Raw genomic sequence first — 17,206 nt, 5'->3', positions numbered from 1 at the left:
TTCCCTCTCTCGCTGGCTGTCTCTATCTCTGTCAAATAAATAAATAAAATCTTAAAAAAAAAAAAAAGTACAGATGCCTCTTCAACATCCTCTTTTTTAAAAAAAATATAGCCCCTGAAGTGGGATTGCTGAATCATATGATTTCCAGTTCTAAGTTTTTGAGGATCTTTCATACTACTTTCCATTGTGACAGGTTTTTTTCATCTCTCTGCTCTGCTGTCCTGGCTTGCTCACTGAGGCTGGTTCCCCTCATGGTCATAAAAGGGTGACTGTTGCAGTACCAGGCGTTACGTGAAGATTCAACAATATGACGAATGAAGACAGACCATTTCTACTATGTGTTTTTTGTCACCAGAAAAGCTTTCTTCCCTGTTACAAAAGGACAAATATACAATTCCGCTTATATGAGGACCTAGAGGACTTAAATTCATAGGGACGAAAAAGTGAAATGGTGGTTTCAGGGAGTAAGGAGAAGGCAGAATGTGGAGTTGGCATTTAATGGGTATAGAGTTTCAGCTGGGGAAGATGAGAATGTTCTGGAGAAGGCTGGTGGTGGTGGTTGGTTGGGCGACAGGGTAAATGTGCTTAATGCCATAGAACCCTCCACTTAAAAATGGTAAAAAGTGGTTAAATTTTTTTGGTGTTTTTTTGTCTTATTTATTCAGGGGCGCCTGGGTGGCTTAGTGGTTAAGCATCTGCCTTCAGCTCAGGTCATGATCCTGGGGTCCTGGGATGGAGCCCCGTGGCAGGCTCTCTGCTCAGCAGGGAGCTTGCTTCTCCCTCTCCCTTTGCTGTTCCCCCTGATTGTGTGCTCTCACTCTCTCTGGCAAATACATACATACATATTAAAATATTAAATGTTGTTATTTTTCTTTTCCTCACATGAATTTTTTGCATAAGGCATATCATTGTTTCCTGACTACATCATGGACCTTGCTTTTGTAATTGTGCTCACATTACTCCAGTTTGTAATATCTTTCTCTGTCTTCTCTGATAATCAAAGACCTACATTTCCTTTAAACCTAACCCCAAATTCTACCTTCAATGTTAGCATTTCTCAATTATCTAAGCCTTTAGTGACTTACTCTCTCATCTGTGATTTTTATGGTCTGTACCTATTTGGTGCACAACATTTTATATACATTTTCTTTTTAAGTCTATGTCCTGTCTTCCCAATTAGGGTTTCAACACATTGAATTCAGGGATCCTGTTTTATGTCTGTTTTTATTTTCTTATTTATGTATTTATGCATGCATGTACGTATGTATGTATTTTTAGAGAGAGAGAGACAGCATGACAGAGAGAGGGAAAATCTTAAGCAGGCTCCACACCCAGTGTGGGGCTCAATCTCACAAGTTCATGACCTGAGCTGAAATCAAGAGCTGGACATCTAACTGACTGAGCCACCCAAGCGCCCCTGTCTGTTTTTATTTTCAATACTTAATCTAATACTAGAAACTCTCAATAAATATTTATTAGTTTCTAAGGGTGATTAGATTTTTAGCATTGATAAAATACATCATAAAAGGTCTGGGGATGTCTTTAAACCTAATTTAGATTATAATAGAATAATTAAGTTGTTAACATTTGAGAGTAATATTTCCATCAAATTTAATCCTTTTATATGTATATATTTGTATATCCATATATACATTTATTGAAATACACATAGAGCCACGATCACATCTGATTGTTTTGCTATGTTGATGTACTATGGCTTATTTTACAAAAGCAAATATTATAGTGCGTTCTAGGACACCTGTGCTCACACGATCAGTTCTTTGAAACTATATTTGGATGTGCAAGCTATTAAAAGCTTCTTGGACTGAGTGACCTTTCAGGCAAAATTTAGATCAAATACTCATACTGCTGCTGCCTGTTGCTGAGAGGAAGACAGCAGAAAACCCTGGATTCAAACCTCCATTAGGTTTTTGTTTTCCTTGTTTTGTTTCCTTTCATTTTGCCTTAAGAAGATGAACAATGAAACCACATCCTTGAAGGAGGCAATGAAAAGGTTGCTAAGGGCTACAGGGAGGGAGCAAGCATTGTCTGCTTTTCTGGGAAGATGGGTAAGAGAAGAATAAAGAATAAAAACAGGCAAAGAACTATAGACAAGCTAATTAGAATTTAAAGTGGTTTAAGTCTTCCAGGTTAAAAATATATATAAATTAATAATAAAAATTACTCCCAGGTGAATTCCATTCAATTAATGCATGTGCTATATTCTAGGTATACAAAATAAGTAAAATATGGTTTCTGTCCTCAAGGAGCTCAAAGCCTGTAGGGATAACAGCAGTATTCAAAAAGACTTAGAATTTAATGTGATTGACATGATGATGATGATATTCCTAAAGGGCCATGAGAACATGAAGAAAGGATTTTATACTAGGAAAAGGAACCCTTCAGAGAGAAATATTTAAGCTGAATCTTAAAGTGTGAGTAAAAGGTTATGCGAAAGAAAAATATGGGAAGAAATTCTGGCGTGAGGAAAAGTACCTGGAAGCCACAGAAGCCTGGAATCAGTCAGAGGCTAGATGTCTCACATGATTCGTGACTAAGATACGAGAGAACTGGCAGAAGATGGGAGCAAAGGGTTAAGGGCTTTCTTTGTTTATCCTCCTGAGGATATCCAATTTGGCTCTAACTGTATCAATGGACAACATAGATAACCAGTTGAGTTACATGATCAGAATTATGTTTTAGAAGCATATTTCTGGGGACGTGTGGGTGGCTTGGTCCGTTCAGCGTCTGCCTTCGGCTCAGGTCATGATCCCAGGGTCCTAGGATTGAGTCCCGCATTGGGCTCCTTTCTCAGTGGGGAGCCTGCTTCTCCCTCTGCCTGCCGCTCTCCTTGCTTGTGCTCTCTCTCTCTGACAAATAAATAAATTTAAAAAAAAATCTTTAAAAAAGAAAGAAGCATATTTCTAGAGGATGGATTAGAGGTAGCAGAAATTGAAAGAAAGGATTCAGTTAGGCTACTGTAATCCTAGGTTAAAGTGAAAGATAGTTATTAACCGGTTTAGTGGTGATGGAGAGGAAGGGATAGTTTAGAGGCAATAATGGAGAGGAAGGGGAAAAAAAAGGTAAAAATTATTCTGAGATTTCTAGTTCAAGCAATTGAAGAGATGGTGATATCACTAAGCTGGGCAATTGTAATAGAAAACAGATTTGGATTTGCAGACATGTGGTTTAGGATTTATTTGGAATGGTGTGGGAATCCCTTTTGGTGAGATGCTTCCAAAAAACTGTTAACAATTGTGAACTTTTATACTGACCGACAAGCTAGAGTTCCTCTCTTAGAGTTCAAGCTAGAGATGACCTATAAGTAATACAGTCTTAAAGGGGTCAAAGTTAATACAAACAGCATGCCAGATGACATTTTTTGACATGCAGACAGAAACTGCCGGCATATTAGGCCCTGCAGGCTTACACTCCTATGAAACATCATACATTTCATAGCGGGCCTTATCTATATGTAAATAAAATATCCAAGGGGCGCCTGGGTAGCGCAGTTGTTAGGCGTTTGCCTTTGGCTCAGGGTGTGATCCCGGCGTTCCAGAATCGAGTCCCACATCGGGCTCCTCTGCTATGAGCCTGCTTCTTCCTCTCCCACTCCCCCTGCTTGTGTTCCCTCTCTCGCTGGCTGTCTATCTCTGTGAAATAAATAAATAAATAATCTTAAAAAAAAAAAAATCCAAAACAGTGAGAGAATGCCACCATAGTAATTTCTGATGATGGGGGAGGGGGGTAGTTAGCAGGTTCAGTTTAGGACAGTTGAGTTTGACGTCTCCCTCCAGGTGGAGATGCTCAAAACATAGTTAAAAGTTACAGGTCTAGAGCTCAGGAGAGATGTGGTACCTGAAGCTGAATTAGCCTTCAGATAAAGTAAGGACAAAGAAGAAAAGATGGTCAAGGACTATAAGAGGATTGAGGTCACTGGGGACATAGAAGCTCAGGGAAGTGGTATGTGTATTTGTGTATCACTTCCTTCATGGAAAACAATTGTGGGGGCGTTCAGGCAATGAGCTGTGTGGTTGTTTCCAGTTCTCTGATTCAGTTTGACATAATTCTGGTGCCACAGCGCCCCCTGGTGAGTAAGGCTGTTCAGAGCTACCCAAAATGCCCTTGTTGGGTTGCACAGCTCAACAACTCATTCATATCGCGAATGAGACGTGTTTAATTACTTCTGTCTAAGGCCTTTGCTAGGTATTAGGGGACAGATAAAGATGTCCCAGGAATAGTCTCTGATTCCCTCCCTCCAACAGCTTACAATTTCATTCATGAAATGCTAACTCTAAAAATTAGTGGAGGCAGTCCCTGTGAAAATTAAGTCAGCAAGGTGATCTCTAGGCAGAAAGGTTAGGGGATTCAAGCAAGCAGTGGAAAGTGAGCTTATCCTTGAAGGTTGGATAGGATTTGGGCAGTCAGAATAGAGTAGAGAAATGCACCTTATTAAATAGTGGTCCCAGCACTAGGTAGCTATGACATTAAGTCTCAATCTTTTGGAGGCTCAATTCCTTTATCTGTAAAGTTTATTAATTTTTTAGTAATCTTTACACCCATGTAGGGCTTGAACTCATGACCCTGAGATTGAGAGTTGCAGGCTCCACTGACTCAGCCAGCTAGGTGTCCCTAAAACACTTTTGAAAGTATAAAGTACAATCCAAAATCAAGACATGGCAGATACTCAAATAATCAGACAATTAAAAAGTTTGGCAATATAAGGAATTGGGACCTGGGATGAAGGCTGGAGAGAACAGCAAATAGCAACATCTGTTCATAATCTTAAATTTAAATAGCTACCCAAATTAATAGTGGTTATAAACAATGTATTAGAGCCTTATCTTTTTTTTTTTTAAAGATTTTTTATTTATTTATTTGACAGAGATAGAGACAGCCAGCAAGAGAGGGAACAANTTATAAACAATGTATTAGAGCCTTATCTTTTTTTTTTTAAAGATTATTTATTTATTTATTTGACAGAGATAGAGACAGCCAGCAAGAGAGGGAACACAAGCAGGGGGAGTGGGAGAGGAAGAAGCAGGCTCATAGCGGAGGAGCCTGATGTGGGGCTCGATCCCATAATGCAGGGATCACGCCCTGAGCTGAAGGCAGACGCTTAACCGCTGTGCCACCCAGGCGCCCCTAGAGCCTTATCTTAAGGCAAAACCTTTGTCCCTTGTCCTAAAGTCCCCCTTGATTCTTTTATCCTATAGAGTAGACCACAGACTCCAAGCCTTAGAAGCACAGTTTAAAGAACTGGACTTCACCAAGGATAGTCTGACCCAGAGATTTGAACAGCATAGCAAGGCCTTGGCAAGCCAGGCAGCCCAAGATGAGCTGTGGACGGCAGTCCTGGCACCCAAGTGAGTATCCAATGAGAAACCAGTGGAATTTTGTGACTTTGCGAGAGCTTGCAGTGGTCATTCTAAACTTGAATTTCAATGGATTGTGAAGAAATCATCTTTTTTAAGGTTAATTCATTCAAAAACGATTAATTTGAGCACCTGTTCATACGCCGGCACTGCCATATACATCTCATCACAGTGTCTCTTGTTTGCCAATGTCTCACAAACACAGAGATGGGTGACGGAACTCCTCTGCTGTGGAGGAATTTGTGGTGTGAGTGGCCCGAGAACTAAGCTATCGGTGTAGTGCAGGCCCTTTTTCTAAAATATTTTCTAAAATACAACAGCTGGTTCTTCTAGTGGGTTTGTACCCTAGTAGAATTCATTCTATGTTTGTACATAGGGAGTTCTACGGATTAAGAAGCTCTCCACATCTTTTGTAGATTCACTCCAATGGAACTGAATATTTTATACAGCTACGTCATTGAAGTACTCTTCTGCTTGCACACTCGTGTGCTTGAGAAGCTGCCAGACCTGGTGAGAGGGCTTCCCACCTTAGCCTCTGTCCTGAGACGAAAAGTCAAGAACCAGCGCATTAGGGTTGTGTGGGAGTCTGTTCTGGAGGAGTGTGGACTGCAAGAAGGAGATATCACAGCACTTTGTACCTTCTTTATTGCACACGGTAACAAGGCAGAACACTATGGTGCTAAAGTGAGGAGGATGTATATCAGGGACGTCGCTTTCCTGATCACTAACATGGTAAACAATCAGGCTCTGCGGGATGGTTTGCTGAGGGCTGTTCAGGTCATTGAGAAGGGGAAAGCAGTTAGGGCCCCCGAAGAGCAAAAGTCATCCCTGAAAGAGCTGATACCATCAGTCAGAAACTAACTTTGATGACCAAGAGATTCTACTTGTAGTAGTTTATCTTGCAAATGGGGAAAAAAGATGTATGTGCAATTTATTACAGGCTTATTTTTACAGCAAAAGTGAGGGGAACTTTAAATAAAATATGATAAATTGATAGGATGGATACTTTCTGTGTAGCAATAAAGAAAATGAAAAAGCTATGGAGCTATCACCAAGATGTATTCCTTTAAAACATTTCCTATATATTGTTAAGTGGAAATAAAGGGCAAAAACAAATACACACACACACACAAGCTTAAAAAATATATCCATAAACTTCATAAGCTTCTTCCGAAGAGATACATTAGAAAGTAAGAACATTGGTTGTCTAAGAAAAAAAACAAAGAGACTAGGGGTCAAAGGTAGGAGGAATTCTTTTTACTGTTAATCTGTTTTGTACATTTTGAATTTTGAACCATGTGAATGTACTATATACTAAAAGACAAAAAAACCCCAATAAAAACACCTAATATATATTATATGTTGTGCATTTTCTCTCTGGTACACTACCATAGTTACTTTACACCGGAAAGGGAACTCTTATACATTGACTTGTATTAAAACATTTATTGGGGCACCTGGCTGGCTCAGTTGATAGAGCATGTGATTCTTGATCTCGGAGCTGTAGGTTGGATATAGAAATTTCTTTTTTTTTTTTTTTTAAGATTTTATTTATTTATTCAACAGAGATAGAGATAGCCAGTGAGAGAGGGAACACAAGCAGGGGGAGTGGGAGAGGAAGAAGCAGGCCCATAGCAGAGGAGCCTGATGTGGGGCTCGATCCCACAATGCCGGGATCACGCCCTGAGCCGAAGGCAGACGCTTAACCGCTGCGCCACCCAGGCGCCCCAGATATAGAAATTTCTATTGGATATAGAAATTACTTAAAAACCTTTTAAAAATTTTAAAAACTTTGTTGAATACCAAATGCCATGTACTAGGTGCTGGGAATAACAGAAACGTTTAAAAATGTGGACCCTGTCTGCCAGGTAAAGGTTAAGTGTTTATGCTTTATTTCGGAGGTACAAATTCAGATTAACCAAAAAGAGGTAACACTCTGGAAGGAGTTAGGCAGAGGATTCAAAGTTAATACAGTATGATGTGTTACCTTGCTGGCCCTTCTTTGAAAATGAGCCAGGAGACACAGCAGTGTGCTTGGTAGATAAATGCACTCAGTCTTGGAGCATCTGGCTGGTGCAGCTGGTAGAACATTCAACGCTTGATCTCAAGGTTGTAAGTCTGAGTCCCACGTTGGATGTAGAGATTACTTAAAAATAAAATCTTGAAAAAAAAAAAAAACCCGCACTGTCTTGTCCTTCTCCAGACACACTGTTTGGAGAAACCATGCCTAGAAAGAAAGATGGAAAGGAAATTTCTCTGTCATGCTTACTTAGTCTACTGTTTTCAGTTGGCCAAAGTTTGTTCCATGGGGAGTGACCGCCGCCCCCCAACATACTTCCAGGATGCATCATTTAAGCCCTGCCAGCAGCCGTGGGAAGCCAGTGCCTGCCTTGTTCAGTGCAGTGTTTTATTGGAGTCCAGAAGTGAAAGGAAGGGTCAAAGATTCTAGAAATGCAACTGGTCAGCTTCCAGCAGAGCAAGGGACTGTGGGTGCCAAAAGTAAACAAGGCCAAGGAAATCTGAGTAAACACATAAAATGCATCCATTACATAGACCTATCTACCTGAACACAGAAATCAAAATGCAGTAGTTAAATAATAAGACTACAATAAAAACCACTATCACTAGGCAATACAAGATTGGGTGAGTTCAGAGGAAGGTTATCACTGTGTGATTGAGGAATACTTCCTGGAGGAAGCACAATGAATTGATCCTTCAAGTAGGCAAAACAACAAAGTAACTCATTAGGATGAATTAAGATTTTAAACTACGGTCTGAAAGCACAAGATTTGGATGTCAGCCACGAGATCGTAGCTGAATGCTTAATAGTGCCTGGGTGGCTCAGTTGGTTAAGCATCTGCCTTCAGCTCAGGTCACGTTCCCAGGGTCCTAGGATAGAGTATCGACCGCATCAGGATCCTTGTTCAGTGGGGAGTCTGCTTCTCCCTCTCCCTACCACTTTCTCTGCTGTGCTCTCTCTCTGACAAACAAATAAAAATCTTAAAAAAAAAAAAAACTCTTAACAGTGTAAGGATATACCTCAGTATCATAAAAACCATTTATGAAAAATCCACAGTGAGTATCATTCCCAATGGGGAAAAATTGAGAACATTTCCCCTAAGGTCAGGGACAGGGCAGGGATGTCCACTATCATCACTGTTGTTCAACATAGTACTAGACGTCCTGGTCTCAGCAATCAGACAACAAAAAGAAATAAAAGGCATCCGAATTGGCAAAGAAGTGAAACTCTCACTCTTTGCAGATGACATGGTGGAAAAACCAAAAGACTCCACCCTGAAATTGCTAGAAATCATACAGGAATTCAGTAAAGTGGCAGGATATAAAATCAATGCACGGAAATCAGTTGCATTCGACTAGAGGGTATCATGCTAAGCAAAATTAGTCAATCAGAGAGAGACAATTATCAAATGATCTCTCTGATATGTGGAATTTAAGAAACAAGGCAGAGGATCATAGGGAAAGAGGAAAAAGTGAAACAAGACAAAACCAGAGAGGGAGACAAACCATAAGAGACTCTTAAATCTTAGGAAACAAACTGAGGGTTGCTGGAGGGGAGGGGGGTTGGGGGATGGGGTGGACCAGTGATGGACACTGGGGAGAGTATGTGTTGTAATGTGCACTCGGTGTTATATAAGACGGATGAATCACATACCTGTACCCCTGAAACAAATAATAATAATTTTAAAAAGAATAATATGATAAAAAATTTAAAAAAAATAAAGAATGGATGGAAATTAAGATGGACACACTAATCCTTCAGCAAATCTTCACTTTAAACTAAACAAGTGTTTCTCTTCCTCTTTCTTGAGGCCTCCCCCTCCCTTTCACTTGTTTTTCTGTAGAATCTTTTGTTCCAAGAACTGGGTACAGATGTTGATACTTAGTAACAAGACTTGGACGGCCCATGGCAGTGCTAGTCACGAGACCACCTCGAAAACATAAGAAACGTGGGGGCAGCACGTACCAGATTCCTGTCGAAGCTGCCTAGGTCCTGTAATTTCCTATGAAACTCCTCGGCCTTTTGCCCTGGCCGGGCTCGCAGTCTTGGAGGCATCAATCAGCCTGCTGCAGCCTCCTTTGCCTGGCAAAGCAATGAACTATCTTCCTTCTTCATACCCAAGCTCTAAGTCTTCGCCTTACCTATTTCGGCCCCAGAGCACAAAAGGTCAGTTTTGGACAGCACTTAGAAGGGAAGGCAATCCTAAAACCACCTATCTCTGAGCCTCAGACTTAGAAGGGGTGGGTTGGAAAAGGCTGTGGCAGCGCGTGTTAAATTTTAACAAGTTTGCGGATTCTCTGACCACATCCTTTCTTGGACATCAACCTAGGAAATGCTTTCCTAAGAACTCTAGAAAGCGACCTAAGAGGTTTGGTACAAGATAGCAGAAACTAAAAAGTAGTCTGAGGAGTAGAATTTTAAGAAAAGGGAAGGATTTTTAGGGGCACCTGTGTGGCGCAGTCATTAAGCATTTGCCAGCGTTCCCAGCGTTCTGGGATCGAGTCCCACTTCGGGCTCCACCGCTAGGAGTCTGCTCTTCCTCTCCCACTCCCCCTGCTTGTGTTCCCTCTCTCACTGGCTGTCTCTCTGTGTCAAATAAATAAATANTTCTGCTTCTTCCTCTCCCACTCCCCCTGCTTGTGTTCCCTCTCTCACTGGCTGTCTCTCTGTGTCAAATAAATAAATAAAATCTAAAAAAAGGAAGAGGGAAGGATTTTTAAAATTTCTGGTCTTTAATTTGTCTTGAGGCTTCCCTTTTTCTGCCAGAGACCAACGACACGACACTCAGGCGTAGCCGCAGCAAAAAGTACTGCAACACAAGGGGAGGGCCTTCTGCCGCGCCCAGAGAGGGGCGGGGCCCGACGGGCCGCGCTCATCGGACCGGAAGTCCCACCCCTCTGAACGACAGCTGTGTCGGCCTTTGGGCGGTTCTCTGAGTGGGAGGGGCCGTTTGGGTGGGCAGTTGTGACGTCACTAGCCCTTGTCGGGTTGCTACGGCACCACTGCTAAGATTAGGTATTTTGGGCTGACAGAAGGAAGGGGGCTGTGGGCGCAGAGCTCCGGGAAACGGCCAGGGTGCACGAAAGCTGGAACGGGGGGGTTCGCGTGCTGCTGCCACGACAACGGTAAAAGGGAAGTCCTGCTTCGGCTCAGCCCGGCGTCCGGGCGGAAACAGTGTTCTTCGCGGAGCTGAGGCCCCGAAGCTTCGCGCCTGGGCGGCCTCGGGCTTGGCTGCCCGGAGCTAAGGGAGCACCCTCAGTTGGTAAGAGGGAGGAGGTGAACTTGGCGCGAACTTCCTGCCGCGCGGGAGAGCTGGAGTGCACTGCCAGCCTTGCCGCAACGGCTGTGCTAATGCCTCGGAGCAGCCCCGGTCTCCCGACGGAAAGGTTCGTTTCCTTACCCATTTGTCTTAAACATGGACAAATACGCCGCCTTCCAGAGTAGTCCTGTTTCCCTGGATGGCAGAGCGCCTTTTTGCTTCAAGACGTTATGTGATGCTCCCAGTCCTTGAATTCTGAAACGCTGCTGGGCATAATATTTAAACACAGAGGTGTTAATTTCCTTTCTCCGTAGTTGGGCCGGAAATAAGATTCTTTCTCTTTCAGGTATTGATGTTGAGTATGCCTTTTTAGCATATTCAAATGGCTGTACCCAAAAGCGCCATCCCCTCCTTGTCAGAATGCCAGTGCCGCATCTGTGTGGAAATCCTAATCGAGCCCATAACACTGCCTTGTAACCACACGCTCTGTAACCCATGCTTCCAATCGACGGTCGAAAAGGCAAGTTTATGCTGTCCCTTCTGTCGCCGCCGGGTCTCTTCGTGGGCCCGGTACCATACCCGAAGAAATTCTCTTGTCAACATGGAACTGTGGGATATAATCCAAAAACACTATCCAAAGGAATGCAAGCTTAGAGTCTCTGGGCAGGAATCAGAGGAAATCGGTGAGTAAAACTCAGCGTGCGTGTTGTCTGAAAAACCAAAATCCTTTAAAAAGCGAATGACCACTAATCCATTTTCGAAAAGAATAAAAAGCCGATTAATATTTGTCTAAATTTTCCTCAGGGATTTGGGTTTTATGGGCCCCTAAATGTTGATTGAGTGCGATGCTAAGATTTTGTTCATTGTTAGAATGCCCAGGCTGTGTTCAGTTGTTTTTGGGGGGTTAAAAATGACAACAAAGAAACAAACCCAGAAGAATGGCCCACGTAGCGCCTTCAGTCATGTGAAAGGTATATAAATATTCACAGATGAGCAGTAGTCAGTCAGTAGAGCAACCCCAGGACGGAAAGTACTGGATTCCTGTATTACTATTTCTTTTGCTTTCATTTATTTTTTTTAACTTACTTGACTACAGCACTACATCTCCATTTATTTAAGTCTTCCCCTGAAGCATGCAGTGAGCTTCAAATAGCGTTCAGTGACCAGGTCCCTCTAGTTCATTTATTCTTATTTAAATCCCTCCACCTTGTAGACTTGACTCTAGCACACTTAGGTGATCTATAGGCCACGGCAGTGTTTCTTGTCTAGGCTTTGAATATGGTGCCTGTTCTCTGGTGTACTTGCCTTTTTTGGGGAATTACTTATATTGTGCTAAATATGTATGACAAATTTGCCATTTTAGTGATGTTTTCAGTAGTAGTTACACTTTATTAAAACTGTTTTATTGATATCTGCACATAGAATTGATATATTTAAAGTGTACAATTCACTGGTTTTGATATTTCACATCATTAGTTTTTTCAAAATTGTGGAAAAATATATATAGCATAAAATTTGCCATTTTAACCATTTTAAGTGCAAAATTCAATGGCATTAGTTATATTCACAATGTACAACCATCATCACTGTGTTTCCAAAACTTTTTAAAAATATATTTTATTTATTTGAGAGAGAGAGCACAAGCCGGTGGGGGAGTGGGGGAAGAGGGAGAAGCAGACTCCCCCCTGAGCAGGGAGCCTGATGCAGGACTCCATCCCAGGACCTTGGGATCATGACCTGAGCTGAAGGCAGACACTTTTTTTTTTTTTTTAAGATTTCATTTATTTATTTGGCAGAGAGAGACAGCCAGCGAGAGAGGGAACACAAGCAGGGGAAGTGGGAGAGGAAGAAGCAGGCTCCCAGTGGAGCAACCTGATGCGGGGCTTGATCCCAGAACGCTGGGATCACGCCCTGAGCCGAAGGCAGACTTAACGACTGAGCCACCCAGGCGCCCCTCCAGAACTTTTTCATCACCCCAAATTCTTTAACCATTAGGTAGTGACTCTCCATTCTTCGCCTTTCCCACCCTTTCTTCCCAAGTTTCTGTCGACTTTGTGTCTATGAATTTGCTTGTTCCAGATTTGTCATACAAGTGTATTCATGCAGTATGTGATCTATGTGTCTGATTTCTTTCACTTCATGTTTCCAAGGTTATACACAGTTATAGTTTGTATCAGTCCTTCATTTCTTCGTAGAACTGAGTAATATTTTATTTTATGGATTGTATTATATTTTGTTTATCTCTTCATCCGTTGGTGGACATTTGAATTTCCATCTTTTGACTGTTTGAATAGTACTGATATAAATATTCATGTATAAGTATTTGAACATTTCCTGTTCTTTTGTGTATGTACCTAGGAGTAGAAGTGCTGGATCATATGGTCATTTTTTTTTTTTAAATAAAGGTAGAAAGGTTAATTTTTTTTTTAAAGATTTTATTTGTCAGAGCACAAGCAGGGAGAGCTGCAGGCAGAGCAGGCAGAGCAGGCAGAGGGAGAAGCAGGCTTCCCACTGAGCAAGGAGCCTGATGCAGGACTCGATCCCAGCACTCCCAGATCCTGACCTGAGCTGAAAGCAGACGCTTAAGTGACTGAGCCACCCAGGCGTCCCTCGTATGGTAATTTTTTTTTTTTTAAAGATTTTATTTATTTATTTGACAGAGAGAGACAGCCAGTGAGAGAGGGAACACAAGCTGGGGGAACGGGAGAGGAAGAAGCAGGCTCCTAGCAGAGTAGCCTGATGTGGGGCTTGATCCCAGAGCACTGGGATCACGCCCTGAGCCGAAGGCAGACGCTTAACGACTGCGCCAGCCAGGCGCCCCTTGTATGGTAATTCTGTGTTTAACTTTTCGAGGAACTGCTGAACTTTTCCACAGGGCTGTGCTATTCTGCATTCCCACCTGCAATGTATAATGGTTCCAGTTTCTCCACGTTCTCACCAACACTTGCTATCTTCTGGTTTTTTTGGTGTTATTTTTATTTTTTAAATAGCCATCCTCGTAGGTGTGAAGTGGTATCTTAGTATCTGTGTCTTTTTAATTGTGGTAAAGTATATCACAAAATTTGCCATTTCCACCATTTTTAAAGATTTTATTTATTTATTTGACAGAGATAGAGACAGCCAGCGAGAGAGGGAACACAAGCAGGGGAAGTGGGAGAGGAAGAAGCAGACTCCCAGCAGAGGAGCCTGATGTGGGGCTTGATCCCAGAACGCCGGGATCACGCCCTGAGCCAAAGGCAGACGCTTAACGACTGAGCCACCCAGGCGCCCCCCACCATTTTTTTTTTTTTAAAGATTTTATTTATTTATTCGACAGAGATAGAGTCAGCCAGCGAGAGAGGGAACACAAGCAGGGGGAGTGGGAGAGGAAGAAGCACGCTCATAGCAGAGGAGCCTGATGTGGGGCTCAATCCCATAACGCCGGGATCACGCCCTGAGCCGAAGGCAGACGCTTAACCGCTGTGCCACCCAGGTGCCCCTTTTTTTTTCCCCCCCACCATTTTTAAGTGTACAGTTCAGTGGCATTAAGTACAGTCACACCGGTGTACAATCATCACCAACATACATCTCCAGAACTCTTTCATCTTCCCAAACTGAAACTCCATACCCATTCAATAGTAACTCCCCAGTTCCCTCTCCCCCCAGCCCTTTTAACCAGCATCCTACTTCTTGTTTCTATGAATTTGACCACTTTAGGTATATAAGTAAAATCATAGTAAGTATCTGTCCTTTTGTACCTGGGTTATTTCACTTAGATGTCTTCCAGGTTCATCCATATTGTAGCATGTGTTAGAATTTCATTCCTTTCTGGGGCACCTGGGTGGTTCAGTTGGTTAAGCATCCAGCCCTTCATCTCAGCTCAGGTTTTGATCTCAGTATTGTGAGTTCGAGCCCCTCGTTGGGCTCCATGCCCAGTGTGGAGCCTGCTTAAAAAAAAAAAAAAAAAAAAAAATTTCATTCCTTTCCGNCTTTCCGTGGCTGAATAATATTCCATTGACTGTATTTGCCACATTTTGTTTATTCATCAGTGGACACTTGGGTTACTTCTACCTTTTGGCTATTGTGAATAATGCTGCTATGAACAGTGGTGTACAAGTATTTTTTTGAGTTCCTGCTTCACCTCCTTTGAGTATGTACCCAGGAGGGAATTGCTGGATCATATGTTAATTCTATGGGATGTTTTTTTTGAGAGACTGCCATACTCTTCCATAGCCTGCACTCTTACATTCCCACCAGCAATGTGCAAGGACTGCATTTTTCCATATCCTTGTCAGCACTTGTTACTTTCTTACTTTCTGGGGTTGGTTTGTTTGTTTGTTTTATTTCTTTTAAATGGAGCCATCCCAATGGGTATGAGATACTATGTCATTGTAGTCTTGATTTGCATTTCTCTAATGACTAATGATATTGAACATCTTTTTATGTGTTTTTTGTCCATTTGTATATCTTTTTTGGAGAAANGTGTTTTATTTCTTTTAAATGGAGCCATCCCAATGGGTATGAGATAACTATGTCATTGTAGTCTTGATTTGCATTTCTCTAATGACTAATGATATTGAACATCTTTTTATGTGTTTTTTGTCCATTTGTATATCTTTTTTGGAGAAATGTTTATTCAGGTCTTTTTTTTGCTCATTTTTTAATTGGGTTATTTGTTTTTTTGTTATTATTGAGTTGTTGGTGTTCTTTACATATTCTAGTTGTTAACTCCTTATCAGATATGATTTGCAAATATTTTCTTCCATACCATAGGTTGCCATTTCACTCTGCTGATTGTGTCCTTTGATGCACAGAAATTTTTTAAGTTTGATGTAGTCCTATTTGTCTATTTTTGTTTTGTTTCTTATGGTTTTGGTGTCATATCTAAGAAATCATTGCTAAATTTCAATGTCATAAAGCTTTTTCTCTGTTTTCTTCTAGGAACTTTATGGTTTTAGGTCTTATACTTAGGTCTTTAATCCATATGGAGTTAATTTTTTAAATGTGGGATAGGGTAAGTGTCCATCTTCAATTTTTAAATGTGGATATCCAGTTTTCCCAGTGCATTGTTGATAAAATGTCTTTTTTAAAGTTTTTAAGTAGTAAATCTGATGTCTGGACCCCCTCAGAAATGGATTCTGTTAATTTATCTTGTTCTTTCGAATTGTCCATACTTTCTTGTTTCTTTGTATGCCTCGTGATTTTTTCTTTTTTTTGAGAAAATTGGACATTTGTGGGACATTTTGTTCTTTGGTTTTTTTTTTTTTTTCATTTTTTTCCTCGTTTTTTTTTTAAATAATTTTTATTATGTTATGTTAGTCACCATACAGTATATCCTTAGTTTTTGATGTAGCGTTCCATGATTCATTATTTGTATATAACACCCAGTGCACTGTGCAATATGTGCCCTCCTTAATACCTATCACCAGCCTATCCCAATCCCCCACTCCCTGCCCCCAGAAAATTGGACGTTTGAATGTAGTGATGCTGGAAGTCAGATTCTTCCCTTTTCCCAGAGTTCACCATTTTTTTGATTGTTGAAGGCTGTTATACTCCATTTATTCACTAAGTTTCCCAGACTGTTTTTGCCAAGACTATGTGCCTTGTTGTGTGTGGTCACCTAAGTCTCTTTGCCTTAGCTTGTGTTCAGTTAGTGTTTTGACAGATTTCCTTGAATCTCAGGACCTAAAAAAACAACAAAAAGAAACAAAACAAAAAAGTACCTTTTTGTCTTGGAATGTTGGCTCAGTGCAGAGGTGGTCCTTCAAACCTTAGCCAGGCTTGCACTGAGCCTAGGGATCAGCCCAAGGTGAAGGTTTGGGGGTCTTGTCACGTGTTTTTGGAGCATGTGTCTTGCCCTCGGTATGCTCCACCCCCTACAGAATGGGAACCAGTGTCCTATTCTGAGAATGTGGGTATCCTTCAAGACTGACACTACGCTGAGGAGGAGGTGGGGCAAGAGTAAAAATGCCACAGAACTTTCCTACTATTTTGAAGTTGCCTTTTTCTTGATTCGCCATTTTCTTGGTTGCTGTAAACCTTTGATTGTTTTTCAGAGTACAGACGATGTTGGCTCTGATAGTTTCTACTTGTTTTTTGATGTTTCTGTGGAGGGATGAGAGCTTGGAGCTGCCTGCTCTGCCATTTTGCTGACAGCACTCCATCAGCCTTCTCTTAAGTGCTTACCACTAAAACTTGTGTTATTTTCTTTTTTTTTTTTTAATAAAGATTTTATGTATTTATACTAGAGAGAGAGAAAAAACATGAGGGTTGGGGAGGAGCAGAAGGAGAGGGAGAAGCAGGGCTCCATCCCAGGATCCTGGGATCATGACCTGAGCCAAAGGCAGACACTTAACTGACTGAGCCACCCAGGTGCCCAGACTGGTGTTAAGCTTGGACTTCTCCACATTCTGTTCTAAATAAACTCATTTTCTTTGCGGGAGATCTTTGGAGCTCTCAGTTCTTACGGTCTGCCTCTTTCCCTGGGCTAAATCTGAGTCCGTGTTCTAGAGCTAGAGCCAGAGACAATGGCTTACCTCTCTCTTTATGAACAGGACAGTAGGCTGGCATAGT

General features: G+C 41.6%; 3 protein-coding genes across 3 annotated transcripts in view; all 3 read left to right on the top strand.

The window, feature by feature from the left end:
- Positions 1-672, top strand: part of WDR53 (WD repeat domain 53) — a 36,288-nt gene extending 35,616 nt beyond the window's left edge. Inside the window, exon 5 of the mRNA XM_034660135.1 lies at positions 194-672. Within this exon, the coding sequence (XP_034516026.1) occupies positions 194-237 (44 nt within the window). The 3' untranslated portion in view covers positions 238-672. The remainder of the gene's footprint in view (positions 1-193) is intronic.
- A 3,349-nt stretch (positions 673-4,021) lies between these two features.
- Positions 4,022-6,769, top strand: SMCO1 (single-pass membrane protein with coiled-coil domains 1). Its single transcript, XM_019796984.2, has 3 exons — positions 4,022-4,090; positions 5,191-5,366; positions 5,792-6,769. The coding sequence occupies exons 1-3, from the start codon at positions 4,022-4,024 to the stop codon at positions 6,234-6,236; spliced, it is 690 nt and encodes a 229-aa protein (XP_019652543.2). The 3' UTR covers positions 6,237-6,769.
- Positions 6,770-10,353: 3,584 nt separating this feature from the next.
- Positions 10,354-17,206, top strand: part of RNF168 (ring finger protein 168) — a 46,984-nt gene continuing 40,131 nt past the window's right edge. Inside the window, exons 1-2 of the mRNA XM_002916758.4 lie at positions 10,354-10,781; positions 11,001-11,337. Coding sequence (XP_002916804.1) covers positions 11,037-11,337 — 301 coding nt within the window. The 5' untranslated portion in view covers positions 10,354-10,781; positions 11,001-11,036. The remainder of the gene's footprint in view (positions 10,782-11,000; positions 11,338-17,206) is intronic.

Source organism: Ailuropoda melanoleuca, chromosome 1 (genome assembly GCF_002007445.2).
Source record: "Ailuropoda melanoleuca isolate Jingjing chromosome 1, ASM200744v2, whole genome shotgun sequence".
Classification (NCBI taxonomy): Eukaryota; Metazoa; Chordata; class Mammalia; order Carnivora; family Ursidae; genus Ailuropoda; species Ailuropoda melanoleuca.
The sequence above is the reverse complement of the archived record's forward strand: the minus strand, read 5'-3'. Positions and strand labels throughout refer to the sequence as shown.

What these genes read in the sequence shown, in the direction of transcription:
- SMCO1 (XM_019796984.2), top strand. Translation starts at nt 4,022, where the DNA reads ATGAGCTGTGTGGTTGTTTCCAGTTCTCTGATTCAGTTTGACATAATT. An exon ending in TGGTGCCACAGCGCCCCCTG is followed by an intron (nt 4,091 to 5,190) that starts GTGAGTAAGGCT and finishes CTTGTCCTAAAG; the next exon opens with TCCCCCTTGATTCTTTTATC. An exon ending in ACGGCAGTCCTGGCACCCAA is followed by an intron (nt 5,367 to 5,791) that starts GTGAGTATCCAA and finishes CATCTTTTGTAG; the next exon opens with ATTCACTCCAATGGAACTGA.